At 39.3% G+C, this 15,962-nt stretch overlaps 1 protein-coding gene across 3 annotated transcripts in view; it reads left to right on the top strand.

Annotated features, from left to right (window-relative positions):
- DOP1B (DOP1 leucine zipper like protein B) overlaps positions 1–15,962 on the top strand; it is a 56,443-nt gene that overhangs the window by 32,408 nt on the left and 8,073 nt on the right. For 2 of the 3 annotated variants that reach the window (XM_057410061.1, XM_057410063.1), the window contains 13 exons: positions 322–1,015; positions 2,481–2,752; positions 3,538–3,690; positions 4,708–4,808; positions 5,440–5,630; positions 7,380–8,994; positions 9,626–9,737; positions 10,356–10,544; positions 11,013–11,138; positions 11,740–11,874; positions 12,525–12,580; positions 14,460–14,564; positions 14,651–14,717. In XM_057410061.1, coding sequence (XP_057266044.1) covers positions 322–1,015; positions 2,481–2,752; positions 3,538–3,690; positions 4,708–4,808; positions 5,440–5,630; positions 7,380–8,994; positions 9,626–9,737; positions 10,356–10,544; positions 11,013–11,138; positions 11,740–11,874; positions 12,525–12,580; positions 14,460–14,564; positions 14,651–14,717 — 3,816 coding nt within the window. The remainder of the gene's footprint in view (positions 1–321; positions 1,016–2,480; positions 2,753–3,537; positions 3,691–4,707; positions 4,809–5,439; positions 5,631–7,379; positions 8,995–9,625; positions 9,738–10,355; positions 10,545–11,012; positions 11,139–11,739; positions 11,875–12,524; positions 12,581–14,459; positions 14,565–14,650; positions 14,718–15,962) is intronic. The other variant, XM_057410062.1, reaches the window with a different exon arrangement.

The following is a 15,962-nucleotide window of genomic DNA, read 5'->3' as shown; positions in this document are numbered from 1 at the left end:
ATAATCCAACATATGTAATACTGTTCTAGTGGTGAATTGATTTTAAGGAAACATTTCCATTTGTAGCTGTGGATCTGTTGGTGTTTGATGAATCAAGGTGTGAGGATTATACAAACATTTGTTAGGTTTTAAATGCAATTGAAATTAGTTGCATACAAATAACTGTGTCTCATGATTTTGTAAAAGTAATCTGGAAATTGCAAATACTAGGGTTTGGGGTTTTTTTCTGTCGTTGGTCTTCCCTAGTGCCTGCCACAGTTCTGTGTAGTTTAAAATGATCTATGCAGTGCAACATTAACCACATTAACATTTCTGTTTTAGAGCCCAGTGAAAAAGGAAAATGTGGACATAACCTTGGAGACTAAGTCTGTGCTGCAGGAGGAGGATGAGACATCATTCCCTCCCCTGAAGTCAGAAGACAGTGGAATTGGTCTAAGCACTTCCTCTCCAGAGCTCTCTCAGCACTTGGGGGTGCCAACTGTGACCCTTGAGAGAGATGATGTATGGAAGAAAGGGGGAAGCATTCAGAAGACTTTATATTGCATCCAAGAGCTGGTTGCCAAGTTTTCCAGTAAATACATTTTTGGGATGCGATTTCAAGAAACAAATAACGAAAGCATCTCAGCAATGAATCTGAGTGGAAAAGAGAAAAAAGAGAATGGCTACAGATTGCCTGAAAGTGGTAGCAAGAAGAAGAGCCCATGGGATACGAAGCAAATCACTGTACCTCAGTTTAAACGAATGCTTTCAGACTTGTTCTCAGTTCGAGGGTCACCATTCAAGAACAAGAGTTCTAATCCTCTTCCTTCTGACCACAACTCTGGTAATAAAAAGGAAAAGGAAGAAGAAGAGTGGGACTTTGAACAAGTGATGCTTGTCTTGGGACCCCTTAGGGGTGACTGCAAGGAAGCTTTCTCTGCAGCTTGTCACCTTTTGTTGGATTGTACCACATTCCCAGTCTATCTTTCGGAGGAAGAAATGGAACAGTTGTATCTCTCTCTGTTTCATGTTCCTGGTAAGAAAAGATTCTTTACTAGGAAACTTGAACATTAGAGAATAGCAGTGTGAGCTGTGTGACATGGGCCAGTAGTAATGTCTTTTGACAGGGCTGAAGGCAAGTTGCATGTGAATTAAAGACTTCCCCACATCAGCATGTGGTTTTTGTCTTGCATCTGAGGAACAATTTTTCCCAAGCTTTATAATTCACATTCTTTTGAAAGCTTTCACTACAAAACTTGTAGCTGAAGGGATGCAAAGACCTTCTGGCCTGTAGCCTTGCGGCATGGTTCAGGGCTTTCAGGAAATCTGTTATGTTAGAGGAAGATGGGTGTAGGTAGAAAACTGGAGCTCTCAACCATACCAGAAGCAAAATAATCTCTTTCCATAAACCTCAGAATTCAAAGGAGTCCAGTCCAATGTAAACTAAGAAAGAATAATCTTGTATAACTGGTGGGTCTGTTTGTTCTGGGAGTTCAATTTCATTCATTAGCTTTAACAGAAGCAGTTATTGGCCTGAAGACCAGTTGACAAGATAGGCTTATAGTGTATAGAAAGGTGAGAAACTGGATAAATTGAGTTCTTATCCTCACCTCACTAGAAATTTCTGATGTCTTCCTCAGCAATGTGATGATATGCCCATCATCTACATGGGCGAGTTGTCTCCCTGACACGGACATTTGCATATTTGCAGTGCCTTGCATGTGGTCAGCAGTGTAGCTCGACTTACAAGGCTTGCTTTCATAATTATGTTTCTTTGAAATATCAGCCTAGGGTTATAGAAGTTTTATTTTCAAAATTCTTTTCAACTGCACATCCTGGAGAGCACAGTAAGGTTTAAAGACAGAAAGAAAAGACCTCTGATAATGAAGTTCTGGGCTAAATGTGATACAGAAGTTGTCTGATGTGGAGAAGGAAGAGTAGCTGTGATAGTAAAGCAGTTAAAGCATTTGGGTTTGAAGCCAAAACTCGTACTTCAGACTGTTTCCAGTCTAGCCTTAATAAAAATGTATCTGATTATTCACTCAGGATAGGCAAAGATGACTTGACTTGATGTTAGCCATATCAGTTCTTTGGGTGCTTCACCGTTTCTGAAATGATATGCCTCAATGCTATGTGAAAGAGCATCCTTGGATCAGCAGACCACTGTGGTTTTTGACAATGAGAGCTGGAAAGCAGCAGCTGTAAAAACTAGGTGTGAGTAAGCATAAAATGGAAAGCAGAAATCCATTAGTTACTGAGTTACCAAGGTCCTGCAAGAGCTTTCTGCTGGGAGAAATAGGGAAAAGAATATAACTTGCTCTGAAGCAAGTCCTTCATGAAGTAAGGGACTTGATGATATCCAACATGGCAGTTGGATTTAGGTAGTCATTTTTGACTCTTGGTCCTCTGAGCTTGGTTGAAGGATTCTTGGAAATATGACCACAACCTTGTGATTATTAAAAAAAAAGTTTTTTTCTTTGTTTTTTCACTTATCCTCTGAGAAGGTTGTGATGCCAGCTTCCCTCTGTGGCTGAAGTCCTTAATGACAATATGCTGTTGCATAAATGACTGCTATGTGCAGAATGTGTCCATCTTCACGCTGCTGGAGGTGATCAACCATTCCCAGTCACTGGCGCTTGTGATAGAAGATAGAATGAAGAGATACAAAGTGTCTGGCCACAACCCCTTCTTTGGAAAGCTACAGATGGTCACCCTTCCTCCCATTGCTCCTGGAGTCCTAAAGATCATCTCAGAGAAAACAGATTTCTACCAGGTGTCAATTTGCTTTTCCTTTTTTACTGCCCAACTAGATTGAACCTCTAAGGATGGTGGGGGAAAGCAAATGTTATTTGAATGGATGTTGGGGGCAGGATGTTTGTGTAACAATGACACACTGCTTTTTTTTTGCTTCCACAAGTATTGCAAAGCAATTCCATTCTTCTGCATGTGTTTCTCAACAGAATGTTCAAAAGTGAAAGGTTATTTTCAAATTGCTATTTGGGTTTTGTGCCCAAATTCTTGGAGGTAGATATATTTGATTTCTGACTTGAAGGGTTTGGTTTCATTATGTTGAAAACTATGCTTTGGAAAACTTTGATACCACTCTAAATTTTCAGATAAGAGAAAATGTTAATGGCTGAGTAATCCTCCTTGGTTTTAGTATACACATTTCAAAGATTCTTTTCTTCTCCTGAACATTTTTTGATATTAGTGTTGGTATGAGTGTTGGTTCCAAGATCTTTTTCTTAATTACCGTGTTGCCAGTTGCTGTGCTTGACACATGAACAATCTATTAAGTTTTGACCCAGAAAATAGAAGCAGAAATGCTTTTCTTACCTTCTCATGCACATACATTTGAATTATCTGTCCTACTAGGGTAGGAGAGTTACATTCCTTTAGGTCTGAATGTATAACCTGAATTTTTGCTCCTTGCTAAACTAAGGTGATTTGGAAATGTCTTTTGGTAGTAGAGGGGATTTGCGCAATGGAAAGCTTTTAAGTTAGGGAATAAATTACTATTATTAATATAAATTACTTGTTGATGCTATTTTTCCCTAGAGAGTAGCCTGTGTGCTCTGGAATCAGCTGAACAAAGAGACACGAGAGCATCATATTGCATGTGTGGAGCTGTTCTACAGGCTACACTGCTTGGCACCATCAGCAAATATCTGCGAAGACATTATCTGCCATGCACTTTTGGATCATGATAAAGTAAGTTCTTTATTCATTGAAATCCCTTCATCACTGTAGAATTATTCCAGTGCTTCTCAGTCTGCTTCCAGTTCCCTTCCACTCCATGTCTTCACTTCCATGGTCTCTGTATCTTCCAAGAGTCTGACAGACTCTGTTCATGACTTTACAATTTCCTGGAATTTATTCATCACAGGAATACTGCTAAACTTAATCCCTGGATACAAGTTCAGTCACTGGAGCTTTTTAGTTTCAGCCCAAATCATGTAGTTTCTAAAAGCCTGCAGTTTTTGTCAGTGTTTCCAAACTGACCTAGCTCCACCAAAAACTCTAAACCAATTTTATTTTATGTTCATATTGTAAACTACATATTCCAACAAAAGATTTTATTGCTTTATAAATGTATGTCAACGTAATGTTGGCTCAGCATTTAGTTCTCATAATAAGTTAGCTGTATTTTAAGTGACCCAGTTATTAATTATTTTAATTACCTAGTTTAATGACTAAGTTTAATAGTAAGTCAGAATAGTTACTTAATAGCTTACAATGTATTTGTGAGAAGTGCCTTGCACAATAAAACTTAAAACAGCCACCTTCAGTCTTCCGTATTGTTTTCATACATTTGCTCTTACAATTTTGCAACTTAAGAGTTTGGAAATCTTTTAAAAGCTTTCAAACAAAATTACCAATAACAAACACTACCTAATATACGAGTGTCTTCCCATTTGTCATCCAACTTTTAAACCTCCCTAGCACCAAACCAATACTTAAGTGTTTATACACCAGAGCCCTGAAATACATTTTCGGTGTATCAGCACATCTTTTCTTGCTCCTATTAACACTGTGGCTGTTTTGGTTGTGCATTCATGGGTATATGGCATTTTGATTTAGTCTATTGCAAGACAGAAAACTACCTGAGAAGGATTAGCAGTCACCTACACAGTAGCTATTGTTCTGCTAAAGGTTTAAAAATCACTAAAACTTTACTTAAAGATGAATGCTGTAAAAAATATGTATCTGTCTTGTTTTCTTGCACAGGGGACAAGGCTGGAAGCACTGTTCAGATTCTCTGTCATGTGGCACCTGACCAGAGAGATCCAAGGCAGCAGAGTGACTTCTCACAATCGGTCCTTTGATAGGTATTTTCCATTTCCACTGTCTTGGACTTACATTTATATGTTTAACTGTATCAAGCTTTATTATGTTCTTTTTTTCTGAGGTAGGAAAAAGTTCTCTGTAGAGACAAAAAGAGAAACAAGAACAAAAGGAAGATCTTACTACATTTGCAAAGCATGGGGGACCTTGTACGCGTGGTGCATTTTCTTGTATGAAGAAAGTTTCTATAGAAAGAGCTTCATATGAGTAGCTTGTAGACAAGTTTCTGCATAACGCATTTTTATTTCCAAAGAAAATAGAACCAGCTACTTATGAAAAATCTCACAGTTTTACTTCCTATTTACAAGACCATAACCTTGTATAAAATGGGACAAAAGCATTAAGAATCTGTCTAAATGAATATGTGAAAGAACTTTAAAATATGCTGCTCTTCTAGAGTGTGAGTATGTGTCTGGCCTTGCTTTTACAAACGCATGAGTACTTGACCTCAGTTCCAGAAAATGTGCATGATCAAGCTGTCATTAGAAGACATGAGCCATTGACCGGTGCTTACTTGAACATGCACTATGTCTGTTCCCTGCCACTATTTTGTTGTTTGAATTAACCTTTTTAGGGATTTCAACTGTATTTCTTCATTCTGATTTCTTCACTCAGGTCTCTGTTTGTGGTACTGGACAGTCTCAATTGTTCAGATGGCGCAATTGGTGCTGCAGCACAGGGCTGGCTGATCCGTGCTCTTTCACTTAATGATGTTGCACGGATTCTTGAACCAGTCCTGCTGCTGCTGCTTCATCCAAAGACACAGCGCACGTCCATCCACTACATCAAACAGAAAAATTCAGCAGGTAAAACTGTTCTTGGACTAAAATTGTAAGTGCTAATATAGCACTGCATACTCCTGAACACCGACTGAAGGCAGTCTCTGAAATACAGTGGCATGCTGTTACCCTGAGTTGTCTTGCATCAGTTCCATGGATTCCTCCTCATCCTAGTACCTATAGCGATGCCTAAAACAGAGTTCAGGAGTAAGTTATGCTACTTGAAGGCCTAATGATCATTTCTGTTATGGTGACTGCACCTACACTCTTAGTTTGGATTGCTCCCTGCTTTGCTTTGGGATCTTGTGCCACACTTCTCGTTGCCATTCCCAGATGATCCACACTGCATGTGTGTTCACTGTGTACAGGATCCCTTCTCGAGCAAAACTAGGTCTGCAACCAAATGAAATCCAGGAGCAGTTTGGTGACTGTGTCAGTCCACGAACTGTCTCAGTAGGATGACAGGATACCTCTCTCGGTAGGATGGACAGGCAAATCTTACTCTCTCCACCCAGTCTTGCCCTTGAACACAATGCACCCTCGTATCAAATTATTTTTTTCAGAATATTTTGCTAATGATTCCTTCAGCATTGTGTTAATAACCAGAGGTTGTGAGGAACATCTTGCTGTCTAGGTCACAGCACACAAAACCTCCCTTCTAATTCTGCTGAATTCTGAAAATTAAAATGTATTTGTCCAAAGATCTGCCTTGATTCAAGAGGAGAGCTGAGCCCTTGTGGCATATGTCTCAAGGATCCCCAGAGCTAGGATGTAGAAGCAAAGACAGATGTTTGGAATGGAAGATGACCTTCAGCCACCTAAAGTTAAGAATGTGGCAGGGAGTCTTTATGTGGACAAGCTGAATTTGACAGCTGGAAGATGTCCATTTTAAGACCCATAATAAGACCCACTGTGAACCACATATGATCTGTGTGTCATATGTGATTCACAATGTGTGTGACAAGTGTGACAGACACCTGTGGGGAGCAGCTGAGGAAGACCAAGACAGGCATGGAGCCAGGGTTTGCTCCAAGTTCAAAGTCCTGTGAAGGCTGTCAATGTGTTCAGGTTTGGGATTGCTGAGAATGGTATGGATATGAGATGCTGCACCATTTGGCTCAAGTAGCCAGGGTTGTTCCTGGAGCAGAGCAGGAAGTCGGTGGAGAAGTGTCTGGTAGCTTTGTGTAAAGAAACTTCCTTGTCACTGTCTGTCTGATTACTGTTAATCTAGCTGTCAGCTTACATAATTGGTTTTCTGTCTTGATTGGCAAATAGTTAGATGACAAACATTTATAGCATCCAAAAGGACCTGTTTATTAGATGCTATACAAACACGGTTCCTCTGTTGCTACCCTTCTCGTTTCCCTTCTGATCTCAGCAAACACTTTATGCTCAGGAAGCATAAAAAAAATTTGTCACATCTAGGGAGTCATAGCATAAGTGAAACAGCTTAATGTTTTGATCCTGTTCTCTTGCACATACAATAGGTTAGCACTGCTCAAGCACTTAAAAATAAAATAGATAATTCTTGCCTTAACCAATTACTTCTTTTAATTTTTCTTTTAGCTTAACTCGTTACAATTAATACCAGAGCAGAGAGCTTTGTAACCTTTTCTTTTTTCTTACAACGATGTCTTCAATATAAAGCATGTTTTGTTCTATATGATCTTTAAAGGTAATCTACAACCCAAACTGTTCTATGTTTCTGTATGTGAAATTGACAATTACATGCTCTTTTTGAAAAACAAACCCCAAAACAAGTAATTTTTTTTCCAGAAGATATACGTGATTTGCTTTGCAAGAAAAAGGCCTCTTTGAAAGAGTCTGGCATCTCTGAGAGCAGTTCTGAGGAAAACCTTCCATTGAGTCAGTTTACTACTGTGGACCGAGAAGCAATTTGGGCAGAAGTGGAAAAAGACCCAGAGAAGCTGGAGTTAAAAGCTGAACAGCCTGAAAATGATGGCTCTTATAATCCAGTTATCTTACATGAAGCAGATGGTGACCAAGATAATAGTGAGCACACAGAATCAGCAGACACCAGCACAGGCCATGACAGTGAAAATACATCCTCTTTTTCTCCTTCTCTGGAGCTGCAAGAAGTGAGCAATGAGGACAATGACAGTGCTGCAACTGATGGCAAAGAGACCACAAATCATGTGAGTCTGCTCAGTGCATTCCTTCCTGAAAGCTCCAAATCCAGTGCAGCGTTAAACCTTGTACGTGCTGACTCTGAGAGGACTCAGGCATCGGAGTCTCTGTCAAGTGATGAAGAGGTGGACTTGGAGCTCCAGGAAATTACCAATTCTAGGTTGCTCAAGCAACAGAAGGAAAAACAGGAGATGATTGAAGCTCTGTTCAAACACATGCTGCTATATTTGCAGCCTTATGATTCTAAGAGGGTATTGTATGCTTTTTCTGTTCTGGAGGCAGTGCTTAAAACAAACCCTAAAGAATTTATTGAAGCTGTAGCTACTACAAGCATGGATACCAGCTCCACAGCACATTTGAATCTTATTTACAACCTCTTAGCTCGCCATCAGGAAGCTCTTGTAGGGCAGAGTTTTTATGGCAAGCTCCAGACTCAGTCCCCAACCATGTGTCCCCATTCTCTTCTAATAGAACTGCTCACTTACCTCTGTCTCAGTTTTCTGCGCTCATATTATCCATGCTACTTGAAGGTCACACACCGAGATGTGCTTGGCAACAGAGATGTTCAGGTTAAAAGTGTGGAAGTACTGATTAGAATGATGACGCAGCTAGCTACTATGGCAAAGGCAGCAGAAAATAAGAATGTAGAGTTCATATGCAATTTGCTAGGAAGATGCAAAATTCAGGAGTTTGTTCTTCTTTCTTTGTCTGCATCTATGTATATAAGTCAGAAGCGGTATGAGTTTCTTATGGCAGATGGAGCTAATAATGTTCCTGAAGAAGAGCTCTTTGAAGAGAACCTAATAAATTTTGGGCATGATCAAATATGGAGTGAACACCCACTCCAGATTGAGTTGCTGAAGCTTTTGCAGGTATTGATTGTCTTGGAGCACCATCTTGGACAGACTCATGGGGAGCAGGAGAATCAACCAGACCTCTCTAAGGAATGGCAGCAGGCTCTTAATTTCCAGCAGTCTATTGGTGCAATGCAATATGTGTATCCACACCCAATAACCTCACAGGGATTATTTGTCTCCGCTGTGGTTAGAGGATTGCAACCAGAGTATGGCCACGGGATGCATCCCACTTGGGTAGCCTTAGTGACAGGTTCCCTGCCCTATTTTGGGAAGTCCTTAGGCTGGACTGTGGCACCATTTGTTGTACAGATATGTAAAAACCTGGATGAGCTTGTCAAACAGTATGAAAATGAAGCTGTGAAAACATCTGCAAAAGCATTTGCAAGGTAAGAGTCTGCAATGTGTGATTTGTTATGCTGAAGAGTTCCCCTTGCTACAGAGTAGTGCATAGTAACTTACTGGTTTAGCACTGTGGCTCCCAGAGCTTGATCTTTAAGCCCTGCTGCATATACAGGCATCGAGGCTGGGTGGGGCAGAGGACGTATTGTTGCAGCCAGGCTCACTGCAGTTGGAGGAAGAGAAGAAAGGAGGCCAGCAGCAAGGATGACTGGCAGCTGTGATACTTCTTATCCCTCTCTGCTTGCTATCCAAGTGAAAAAGAAGTTCCCAGTTTTGACAAGACTGAGGATTTTGGAGGACTAATTGAGGAGGGATACAGTGAAGTAGAAAAATACAGTGATACTGTTCAGAACAGGCAGTAAGTGAAAGGAGTAGGAAAATATAATTGAAAGCTAAAGTTTTGTGGTCATTCTGAAAGATCTAGACAAGTAAACAGGGTTGTTCAAATGTAGTTTGTGAATCCTTTGTTTTGGTAGTCCTGTCTGGTCATTCCAGTATTCTTTTAACTATTGAACAGAAGCAGATTTCTACTGGAATTTTTAATCAAGGAAATAACACTTGGCCTGATAACTGGTTTGGGTTTTGTTTTGCTTTGTTGTTTTTTTTTTTCATTCAAAGCTTAACTTCTAAAAGAGAAAATGTTACACCTGATTATCCACTAACCCTTTTGGAAGGCCTGACAACCATTGGTCACTTCTGCCTTCTGGATCACCCTACTCAAAATAAAAAGGTATGTGCTTAATGCCTACCACTTATTTGATGCCTTGGCAGCAGTTCATCAAACTTTTCCATTCAGAGGTGAATATACATAGTAAAGCAGGTTTTATACGAGAAGATAACCTTAAAGAAGCCTCACAGTAAACCAAAAGAAGTAAACAAAGTAAAAGGGTAACGGAGAGGAACTGAACTTATTTTTTTATTTGAAGACAGGGAAGTTAATCCTAAGTACAAGATGTTCATTATGATCTTGATCACGCAAGTATTACTCCCATGTAGCTTGTCTACAGTTGCTCTGTCATTAACAAAGTCTTCTATTTTCTTTTGAGTTTATAACATGCTGATGTGTTCTCCACAATTTTTATTTTCTATAGCATTTGTCAGAAGAGGATGTTATACTACCAATAATTCACTAGACAAATCAATTCTCAGTGCCAAAATAGTGAACAACAAATTCAGTAGATTCTAATAGCAGCAGTATATTTCAGAAATAGAATAGTTGAATTATTTTTAAAGTTGTCATTAGAAAAGTTGTCTATAATTCTCCTAGTTGTCTATAACTCTCCTAAGAGTAGTTACTCTGTGGTGCATAATATAAGGTATTTCAATATTCTTTTTTTTTTTTTTCTAGTCCTCTTGTTTAGTTGAACCTGCAAACTTGAGAAACGCTAGGAATGCCATTTTGGAAGAATTACCTCGCATTATTAATACCATGTCTCTTCTCTGGAGTGTTATAAAGAGGGAAGACTCTCAAAAAAGACCAACTGACTTCTTTGGAACAACTAAAGGCTCTTCTTCAGTCTACTTTAAAGCAACTAAAGTAGGAGTCCTTTTAAACTGCTGTGTATCTCACCATCCTGATCTGTTTAATGTTTTGGTCTTTCTGTGAGCTTCTGTTAATAACTGCTGTAGAGCTAACCGCCCCTGAATTGTCAGCACCTTCCACAGGCAGTAGAACATATAGCTGCAGGAATAAAAATACTAGACTTTCCCTTCTTGTTTGTGGATATTGATAAAATGTAGTGAAAATATCTGTAGGAGAAGAGAGAATAGAACACAGAAATTATTTTTTTCTATTTTGCAATGTTTTACAACAAATGCACCTTCCATATGTAAGGAGGATACACTAACTAACTCAAGATATTAAAACTAGTCTAACTACCAAGTATATCAAGAGATTCTTTGATATTTTATGAATATTTTGGGAAAAGGAAGAATGTTTACAGACTATGAGACAGCCTTTGCCTTACAAAGTTGAGCATTGACAGTTGTTTTTCCCCCTCTATAGACATTAAGAACTAAAATACTGGACTTCATAAATCCATTGACACCACAACTTGGAATCCAGTTGATGGCAGCAGTTGCAGCAGTATGGAATAGCAAGAAACCTCATAGGAATCAAAGTAAAAGCAAGGTGAAACTGAAGAAAGGCACGCTTAGTTTTCTAGATGAATGTTACATTTATATGATCAGTTCTAAACTCTGCGTTTGTTTACAGATTCTTTGGGGCTTTTTACATGTGACGTGGCAAGTCACTGAAAAATCTGAAACACTCCTATTTACATGTAATTCCATAAAGCATCAGGACTACAGTTAAAACTAGATAAATAATCAAATAAAAATGACAGTGTAGCAGTTTAAGTCTGATAGTAACAGGCATTTTTTTTATTCAGTGCTGGTTTGTAATCTTAAGATTGCAATTTTCCAATTGTATTTTAAAGACCTTGAACCAGCTCTATTTCCATAGAAAGGTTAGAGCTGTAGTCCATAAAACTGGCATTTATTTGGCATAGAACACCTCTTTCCTGCTTTCATTTGAGCATAATGAAGTTGTTTTCATGAAGGTGTTGGGAGAAGATCCATATATGGCAAATTATTGCATGCTTGATTTAACTTGTCCAATTTATGTTTTGTATAAGTATTGATATTTGAGTAATCACACAAAAAGCTTTTTTTTTCAACTTCATGTTTTGCCTGCTACAGTGATCTGAGGGCTGTGTCTTTTGTTTTGTCAGATTGTTCCAGTGGCTAGTGCGTCTCAGCTTATTCTTGTGGACTTAATATGTGCACTTAACACATTGAAAATTGACACTATATTACATCTAATCAAAGAGGTAGTCAAGAAACCATCACAAATCAAGGGCGAAGAGGTAACCATTAAGATAATCCCATTTTCTTAATATATTCTATTCTGGACCTATTCCAATGTGTCATCTAAATATTGCTAGAAGGAAAGTTTGGGTTTTTCTAAATGTATGATTCTCTTTTGCACCTGAATAAGTAAGTTTTTCCAGAATATACGTTTCTGTGTTTTTATCCATCAGTGTAAGTCCGTTCTTCAGAATGTTCTGCTAGAGAAGTTACTGGTGATGAAAAAGTATAGGGTCCTCCAGTACCAAAGACACTGACAATTTTCATGAAGTTGCTGCAGATATACAACTTAATGATGTACTTCTATTTTTCTACCCTTACCTGAACAGTGCTTCACATTGTGTCTGCTGTCTTCCAGTTGGTTTTCAAGGAAGTCAGTTTAGCTACTGTGCACACCATTACAGGAGCTCCTACAGCTCTAAATAAACTGTAACAGATGTTCCAAAGTGATGTGTCTGCTTCTGACTAGGGTCCTCTATTAAGGCTGTGAATTCCTTCATACTGCTGTATAGACATAGTTGGTCACCTGTTGGAGTACAAGTGATTTCTAAGAAGAAAGCATTGAACACAAATATTCAACAGTTTGGAACTTTTTTTTTTTTTTTTTAATCTTCTGGCAGATAATTGTGGTTTTGCTTTTATTTTTCAGAAATCTTCTCTTGTAGATATTCCAGTGCTGCAGTTCAGTTATGCTTTCATTCAAAGGTAATTCAGCCATTATAAAAAGAAACTTTCTGGTTTACTGTAGTTAGGATAACAGCCAGCATCACTGTTTGTGCTTTACTTTGATCTTTGTGTCCCAGTGTCACAGAACACAATATCAGAAATGATTATTGCTACTTCATTGTTAGGTGACAGATAGACACAAAGTAACTGGGCTATGAAATTATGTTCCATTTGATCTGTTGATAATGCCAGTCTGAAAGCCTCATTTCATACCAATACTGCACGGTACTTCAGGCCTCTCATTAGCAAGAAACTTGTATAATTTGTTACGATCTTTCTTCTTATCTGTTCTATGTTGCCAGATGAATGGATAGAGAACTTAAAAATTCAATAAAACTGCTATGGGTGCAGTTTTTGCTGGACATGTAGTGGGTCAGGCAGTTGACTGGAAACACTCCTTTGATCAAAACTCTTCATGTACTTGGCTTTCCTCACAGAAGCCTTGCAATATATCAGACTGTACAATATACTGTATTCAGTAAGCTATTACATGCCGTGGATTGGTAGGCTAAACTATTCCTTTTCTTCCTCCTGAAGACACAGCCCTCTGACTGGCATACTGCATGTGCTGCTAGCATTTACAGATGTATGCATATTGCCTATGCTTAGGGATATTTATACCATGTTGTTGGATCAGTGTCCCAGTTTTGGCAGGGATAGAGTTAATTTTCTTCCTAGTAGATGGTACAGTGCTGTGTTTTGGATTTAGGTTGAAAATAATGTTGATAACACTGATGTGTTAGTTACTGCTGATCAGTGCTTACATGAACTCAAGGACTTTTGAACTTCTCACACCACCCCACCAGCAAAGAGGCTGTGGGTGCACAAGAAGCTGGGAGGGGACACAGCTGAAACAGCTGACCCCAACTGGCCAAAGGGCTATCCCATACCATATGACATCATGCTCAGTATATAAACCAGGGGGAAAGCTGGCCAGGGGCTGCTGCTCAGGAGCTGGCTGGGCATTGGTCAGTGGGTGGTGAGCAATTGCATTGTGCATCACTTGTTTTGTATATTCTAATTCTTTTATCATCATTATTATTATTATTTCCCCTTCTTTTTCTGTCCTATTAAAGTGTCTTTATCTCAACTCATTAATTTTAACTTTCTTATTTTTTTTGTCCCAATTCTCTCCCCCATCCCACCAGGGGCAGTGAGTGAGTGGCTGTGTGGTGTTTAGCTGCCAGCTGGCTTAAATCACCAGAGTCCTTTTTGGCACTCTTGAAGAGGGTTGAGATAAGGACAGATCTTACCAGAGCATGTTAAAACAAATGTGTTATAAGCGTTCACTGTGTTAGTTCAACAGTCTCTGGTCACAATGTAGCTTTATTTGCTCTGAATTGGTTTTCTCAGGGTTGCATTATGTCACACCTTGCTTGCTGTGTATGTTCCCTCTGGTGCTTTTTATCACCTCTGGGCGCTGGGTTAAAGTTATCATTTTGCTGTGTTGGGTTACACTGGTTTACGATATGATAAAATTGCTGGTTGTGAGACCTAATCTGGTATGTGTTCTCAGCATTGCTGTTATCGCTGTACTTCAGGAGACATCTGTCAGAAGTATTAATAATTACACCTTTCAGCTATTCTCCTCAGAGAGCCAATCTATGGGAGGAGACATCTTGTGTCCCTTCCTCTTCTCCCTCAGGCTAATTACAATAGCTCTTGAGAGGAATATCTGGAGTATATTCAAACCAGCATATTCCTATTAGAAAGGGGCAGGATCTAAAGTACTGATCTGATCCTGATGGAAGCTTTTAGGCCATGATGTTACCCATGTATGTTGCAGGGTTTTTTATTGTTTTTCCCTTAACTGACCTAAGACTTTTTATGTGTTTTGGTTTTGTTTTGGTTTTGACAGACTGCCTGTCTCAGCCCTGCAGGAGAACTTCCAGTCCTTATTAGGACTTCTCAAAGAGTCTGTGCAGTTGAACTTGGCTCCTCCTGGACACTTTCTTCTTCTCAGGTACTGCATAAGAGAGAAGAAGGTTTGTAGGTGCATTGAGTAGACCTGTCCAATTACTAACTTGGAGTGACTTGATTTTCCCACAGCACACTGAATGACTTTGTGACTAGGACACCTACTCTAGAAAACAAAAAAGACCAAAAAGACTTGCAGGTACAGTGTATACATGTATTCCTTTTAATTCATAAGTCTGGCACTATACATCTAAGTAAAAGTGAAGATGACTTGATCCGTATTTTGTCTCTGAATTCACCTATGCTTATATAATATGTGAATGTGCATCCACACGTTTTGACTCAGGTCTGGTAAATATGGGAGACTCAAATAGAGACATACACAGAATGTCTCTAACAAAATTTTGTCAAAAATGAATGAAATCGCAGTGGTAACTATGGAATTCTCAAAGCTGTTTCCCTGTTTAATTTTATGATTTTTATCAGAATTTAAATCATAACACAAGTATGACGTCATGAGCTCATGGCCATGAGGATGATCAGGGGACTGGAGCACCTCCTGTATGAAGACAGGCTGAGGAAGTTGGGGCTGTTCAGCCTGGAGAAGAGAAGGCTGCGTGGAGACCTCATAGCAGCCTTCCAGTATCTGAAGGGGGGCTATAAGGATGCTGGAGAGGGACTCCTCATTAGGGACTGTAGTGATAGGACAAGGGGTAATGGGTTCAAACTTAAACAGGGGAAGTTTAGATTGGATATGAGGAAGAAGTTATTTACTGTAAGGGTGGTGAGGCACTGGAATGGGTTGCCCAGGGAGGTTGTGAATGCTCCATTCCTGGGGGTGTTCAAGGCCAGGTTGGACAGAGCCTTGAGTGACATGGTTTAGTGTGAGGTGGGCAGGGGGGTTGGAACTTGATGATCTTAAGGTCCTTTCCACCCTAATTATTCTATGATTCTATGTCGTATGAGTAAGCACTGAAATCTCAAAACTATCTAGGAAAATTAGGAGCATAATTATCCTTAAAGCTCATAGCTGTGTTTGGCAATGTAAAAGACTGTCAGCTCGCCTTTTATGTAAAGGAGAGGTGGGCTAGAGCAGGATTCTGTTCCTATACCGATAGTGATTTCACCAGAACACTTAAAGCACTACCTACACGAGTGCAGCTTTAGGTCTGAGCCAAAGTAATGCTGTGTATGAGGTTAGACAGTGTTACAGTTACAGTACTTTAATATGCCAACAGAGAAATTGAATCTCCACTTCTGTTTTAGAGGCTTGCCAGAAAACAATAATGATAATAAGAAGACAGTTTTGCCATCTTGCCATCTTACAGCCTCTTCAAAAGTGACCTCTGCTTTGCTTTGGATACTTGGGATTTGGTTTTGATAGAGTGACCAGCTTTTCATTTCTCTGGGAATGAAATATGCTGAAGTGACTGTGCTCATAGTT

The sequence above is a fragment of the Pezoporus wallicus genome, unplaced genomic scaffold (genome assembly GCF_028554395.1).
Source record: "Pezoporus wallicus isolate ANWC-B61680 ecotype Strahan unplaced genomic scaffold, APGP_CSIRO_Pwel_v1 contig_7011, whole genome shotgun sequence".
NCBI classification, from domain to species: domain Eukaryota; kingdom Metazoa; phylum Chordata; class Aves; order Psittaciformes; family Psittacidae; genus Pezoporus; species Pezoporus wallicus.
Note: the sequence above shows the minus strand (reverse complement) of the source record. Positions and strands in the feature narration are given on the sequence as shown.